The 5,879-nt window shown below is 36.0% G+C and overlaps 2 protein-coding genes across 2 annotated transcripts in view; both read left to right on the top strand.

Annotated features, from left to right (window-relative positions):
* LOC112137130 (3-mercaptopyruvate sulfurtransferase) overlaps positions 1-1,960 on the top strand; it is a 3,507-nt gene extending 1,547 nt beyond the window's left edge. Inside the window, exon 3 of the mRNA XM_024259289.2 lies at positions 922-1,960. Within this exon, the coding sequence (XP_024115057.1) occupies positions 922-1,229 (308 nt within the window). The 3' untranslated portion in view covers positions 1,230-1,960. The remainder of the gene's footprint in view (positions 1-921) is intronic.
* Positions 1,961-2,035: 75 nt separating this feature from the next.
* Positions 2,036-5,879, top strand: part of LOC112137100 (colony stimulating factor 2 receptor subunit beta) — a 22,615-nt gene continuing 18,771 nt past the window's right edge. Inside the window, exon 1 of the mRNA XM_036212465.1 lies at positions 2,036-3,064. The gene's annotated coding sequence lies outside the window, so the exon portion shown is untranslated. The remainder of the gene's footprint in view (positions 3,065-5,879) is intronic.

The following is a 5,879-nucleotide window of genomic DNA, read 5'->3' as shown; positions in this document are numbered from 1 at the left end:
GCGGTGAACTCAAACATGAAGAAAATGAATGAAAAGGGGACAAAAAGAAAAAAAAAATTATATCGTCTTTCTCTTTTAGCAAATAAATAAATCAGTAAAATATGGCAAAAAAAATCTTCTGATTTAGGATACAAGGAGAAAAGATTGGGGGAAAAAAATAATAAAAATGTACAATTCCAAACATCAACCAGGAGGGCAGAATGAACACAATACCTCGAGTATGACTAGTACACTTGAAGTATTCTACCTCACTTTTAGAATGAGCACTTAAATAGACTTTTTGCTAATGTATCCCAAGCCTTTTTACAATACGTTAGATTTTTGATTAGGAAATACATAATTTAACAAGTTTTCTGAGAAATCAGAGAAAGAAGGCACAATTGGATTTTATTATAAGTGAAAATCAAAACTTCTTGTTAAATAAAGCTTGCACACTGAAGGCACAAGTGAGAAACAGATCTGTTGGACTCCACTTTTGCAGCTACATTATGGTGAGGTTGCACTCCACAATGTTTGTTTTTAGAGTTTACTCTGAACAAACATTCATGCGGTTGGCTATAAGGTTCACTGGGCAACACAAGCATGCTGGGAGAACGAGCTGTGATTTTATCCGCAGCCTGCTGGAGTTTATCTAATGATCTGGAGTTCAGATTTTTTTTTCTATAAAATGTGTTTATCTGATCAGGTGCTGATAAGAAGACTGTCATGTGTCTTGTCACATTTCACCATCTTTCCCCTCCTGACTGTCACATACATGCAGAGTCAAAGCAGAACAGACTGAGATTTTTCCTCTCTGGTGTTTGGTTGATATAATCCAATTATATATGTCGTACGTGATGTTGGTTGTTGTGCATTGAGAAACTCTAATGGAGTAAACAATCTGAAAATGTAGCTGCATGTCTTCTGTTTCTTTACTGACAGACACAGAGCCAGGCCACATCCCAGGCTCCATCAGCCTTCCATTCCACTTGTTCCTGGCGCCTTCGGGTCACTTCCTCCCTAAGCAGCAACTGGCGGATCTGTTCTCTCGTGCCGGCGTGGATCTCCGTCGCCCCATTTGTGTTTTGTGCGGTTCTGCCGTGACCACGGGCCACGTGGCTCTCGCGGCTCATGAAAGCGGACATCCGGGTGTGTGGGTGTACGACGGCGGCTGGTCGGAGTGGTACACCCGCGCAGTTCCTGAAAATGTCATATCGGAGGGAAAAGGGAAGCACTTGTTGTTGTTTTAGGACAACGGACTTCAGAACTGGACCAACGGGATCACACAAGTCAATTTGGGGATTGTTTGTCGTTTCACGCTAAGAAGTTGTGGATTAAACTGAAAAACTTACTTTGATGAAAATTGTTTTTGGTGTTTTAACATGTTTTTGTTGCATTCTTCTGATGATAAAGGACATATATAAAAAAATGGAGCTCATATAATTGCAGTTCAGAGTATAATGATTATGAATCAGGAGCAATACTCCAAGATCTCAGGGAGAGGAAGGGGGGCGGGATTGCTCTGCGGCAGCAGTCCCGCCCACAACTCAGAGGTGAATTTCTAATGAACTACTACTGCTCTGCAGAAACTATGTCCTAGAAAACTAAATTTTTTTTTTTTTAATTTAGATAAAAAATAACATAATGAAAAGATCAACACTTTTCCAATGGATCAAAAGATTATCAGAGTGGAACTTGAAGTCACAACAATGCATAATGAAAAGGATAATATTCACTCTTTTTAGAAGCTGAAAAATAAACTTTTAATTAACTCTAAGGCTCTACTTACACTACAGGTCTTAGTTTTTCTCAACCAAACAAAACAGGTTTTGGAGAGGAAACTTAAAGTGTTATGTAGTTAAACTGTGTCAAAACCCAAAGCAAAGAGCTGATGTTTCTAAATCGATGTATTTCAAAAGTTTGGTAGCCCTATTATTTTAAAATGTCCAAGCTGTGCTGCTCATAAACCAAAACAAAAAAACAGTCAAAAAATATGACTCTTAAAATCCTATCATCTTTTGATCCATTTTAAATGCATTCCCAGTGATCTTTTTATTAGGATTATGTCTTTTTTAGCCAAAATCTAAAAACCTTTCATTTTCTAGGACATAATTTCTGCAGAGTGGCAGAATTTTATTAGCAATTAGTAGGTGTGTAGTAAAATCGCTTTAGTGATTTATCGCGATATTTTATTTGCCCACAGTTGTATAAATTTAAAACGCTGACAAGACGATATTTAATTAATCATTTGTCAGCCTCCTTCATTGTCTTACTTTTGTTTTCTACCTAAACCCTCAACCTGTATGTGACACAAATAAGCTTTTTCCTACTGATTTTTTCTTCTGCTCCTGATTCACAACAATTTTAATTAAAAAAATACTCAGAAATATATATATGTATATATATATATATATATATATATATGTCCTCTACCATGAGAAAAATGTTATAGGATCATGTTAAAAACACCAAAAACACTATTTTGATCAGAATGGGCTTTGAAAGCACTTTCACTTGATGTAAAAACTGAACTTTTGCTCAATTATTTCTTTCAAAAGAATTTTAAAATTTGTTTCCATGAATACTGAATAGTTTCCTATAATATGTGTCATGACTATCAGCTTTACAAAGATACTAAGCTGGACTTTCACGAGATTTGTTTGCTGATGTGGAGCTTGTGTTGGGACAACCCAAAGGTCAACCAAAACTATGTCATGGGATCTACAAATATCCAAAAATATTGTGTTTTATTAAAAAATACTGAGCAACAACACAGAACAAGCCATTTTTGGTGATATGTTTATAAAGCACAGGTCAGAATTCAGTTATTATAGTTTATTTGTATAAACGGAAAATTAAAGAGATGGCATCTGATGTTTAAAAAGTGATGTCAGAGAAATCAAAAGGAACTTCCTAGTTCCTCTTTTAGCGGTTTTATAGGAGGTTCGTTTTTACTCCGAGTCACTACTCAAAAATACAGTCAGCATGCTCTTCACGGGTGCTGTGTGCGTACCACAAAGTAGGGAAAACCGGTGCTGTTGGTCTGTAGCCAGGGGGAGTAGTCTTCATGGTATGACCCAAGCTGGTGAGTGTGTCAATTTGATAAAGATATTGTTTCAGTTATCTCGCTGTGCGCAGCAAAAGCATGCTTAATGCAGCTTACTTTATCAATCTTCAAACATTTGAGGACATTTTACAGCATAAATTGTGTCAGATAGTTGCTGTGTGGTCAAGAAATGCTTAGCAGAAAATATATTAAGAAACATTTTTGGTCATACTTGTCTTTCAAGTGTTAAATTCCTAAGAAATGAATAAACAGAATGAATTGTCATGAAATTAAATGTATTTTGGAGCATGTTGGTCTTATATCATCAGGAAATTCTCTGGGCTGTCCTGCTGAGGAAAGTCCAGATCAGAGTTTATAGTCTGTGTTGATGCTTATAGACAGCTTCCATTAAAAATCATAGGTTTTCTAGAAGGGAGTTATTTATATTTTTTTCAAAAAACAAGATTGAATATTAATTTATTACATTTATGTAAAAACAGTTGTGTTTGTGGTTGATTCTCAGTTGATTTCATTCTACCAGGTAGGGTCATTCTTGAAAAAAAAATTAAATGAACAAGATTTATTCTAAATTTACGGTTGGAAAACAATTAAAAAAAGGTGACATTAATTCTAATGTAAGAATTTGATAGTGTTTCTCTGTTCACAGAGGAAGACGAATGTTTCAGTCACATGATGACCTCCATTGTAGAATGTCAACAAGTTCTCATGTGTTTGGCCCATTAACTGTATAAGAGAACTGGACTGAGTGACCCCCCCCTCCAAATAGGAAGTACTTGCTGGTTCCAAAAAGCTGAAATCCTAACCCTCCCTGCTCTTTTTAACATGTTCTTTCTAATTCATGATATTTTTGCTGTAGTGCAAATCATTTAATGCTCGAAACATTTCATTGACAGATTCTCCTGAGCTCGTGCTCAGTGGAAGGGGTGTTGGGGGTGAACATATTCACTGCAGATTGGAGAGAGTGGTTGCCATAGAAATGTAGACTCAGATGAACATAGACGGATCATGGCTTATTAAGGACACCTGGTTCCAACATGGCAATGGACATACCGAGAGAAAAATGGCGACTGAATTGACCTCATTAGGGTGGAACAGGAAGGAAGTGAGAGTGATGTCTCACTCGTTTTGTCCAGTTTTCTTATACAGTCAAGGGTTTGACCATGTGGCTCATTCAAGGAAGGCAGAGAAATAAAAATGTCAAGCAGCACAGAAAGAGACTGTTATCCAGTGTCTAAAAATGACTATATCTATGCTGGATAAATGAACTAGTAAACAAATGACCGACTGACAAGAGAAGCAAACTGAAAGTGGCACACATCTGGAGAAGAAAGCACAGATTTCTGTGTTAACGTGACAGTGCTGAGCTGTACATTTATTTGATAGTATTCCATTCAAATGTTCTTACTAATGCATTATATGTGGTTCTTTTTTGGATGTTTCTTTTGGCAATTCAACATAAATTTCCCAATGTTGGAATAATTAGTAAACTTGAAACTATTCTTACAGTAGATCATGTGATTTTACACTTCTCTTTAGGAAACTAAGGCCGTGTCTGAATTACCTCTTGACTCTCTAACAATTAAAAAGTACACAGTGTGGGATTATGTAGTGCCCTGGAATTTAAAAGCAATTCAGACACCATACTCATTACTTTAATAATTTTTTTCAAATGACACATAAGATATCACTGATTAACTGAAGTAAAAACCTAATAAATATTAACTTTTTACGACCATTTACGATTTATGAATCCATTATGTTCTGGTGATGAAAACTTGGAAGTTTTTTTTTTTTAAATAAACTAAATTATTTTTTTTCTCATAAAAAAATGTTCAAACGCAATGCATTGTGGTCTATATTCACCAATTTCTTGAGCAACAGTGCACACTGGCTTTCTACAGAGACTACTGGGAAATTTCTAGGACACTGGATTTTAGAACCATATATGCACTAAATAGTTGATCTCTTAGTGTACTACCTAGTAAACAAAGTAGTGAGCAGTGAAGGACTTCAGACCCAACCTCAGGTTTAAGTTTCCACTGGAGGGCAGAATTGTTCAGGTTATTCTGCGGTATTTAAGGAGCATGTAAGTCAGAAGGCAACACTTGAACATGTGAACAGGTGTCACACTAGTGTTTTTCTTAAGACATATAAAGTTGATCACATGTTTTTTGTCAAAACTGAAGAATTCAAGAGTATTTTACTTTCATGCTCTAAAAATAATAAAGTAGCAGAGACTCTGTTCTCTTCTCTGTGCTCTCTTCTGTGGGTGGACAAAAGCTGAAGTTAAATTTTGTGGTGCAAGCTGCACGAGCCATGTGATATTTCACCTTTTTTGTCCCGACATAGAAAATAGATCATGGAAACAGATGCGCAGCAGCTAAAAGCTGCAGATGAACAAAAGCTCACTTCCTTTTCTTTAAGGTTAAGATTTTTTTTAACCTAAAGAGGCTCATGTTAGTTAAAACCTTTAGCTCATCATTGCTGATTTGCACGGATTCTTCTAGATATCACCTTTTGAGGGGAGGGGGGAGTCCCTCAAAGATATAATTTTGAGCAACATATGTGTTAAAATTCTTCAAACAGCATGTTCAGAATTTACAGAGGAAGGAAACATGTAGGTGACAAACGCAAGTTTAAACCAAATTTGGTGTTAACATAAAGTTTTGAAGATATATAAACTTATCTGCTATTGAAAGTTGGCAAAAATGCAATTTCTAATTTGGAATGGCAATTACAGTGTAGGAAAATAATACTCTAGTGCTGGACAACATCCTATATGGGTTAGACTTAGCATGATAAGCCACCACTTTCAATGAATCATCTATGTAAA

The sequence above is a fragment of the Oryzias melastigma genome, linkage group LG1, assembly GCF_002922805.2.
Source record: "Oryzias melastigma strain HK-1 linkage group LG1, ASM292280v2, whole genome shotgun sequence".
In the NCBI taxonomy this organism is placed as follows: Eukaryota; Metazoa; Chordata; class Actinopteri; order Beloniformes; family Adrianichthyidae; genus Oryzias; species Oryzias melastigma.
This window is presented reverse-complemented; position numbering and strand designations above follow the sequence as displayed.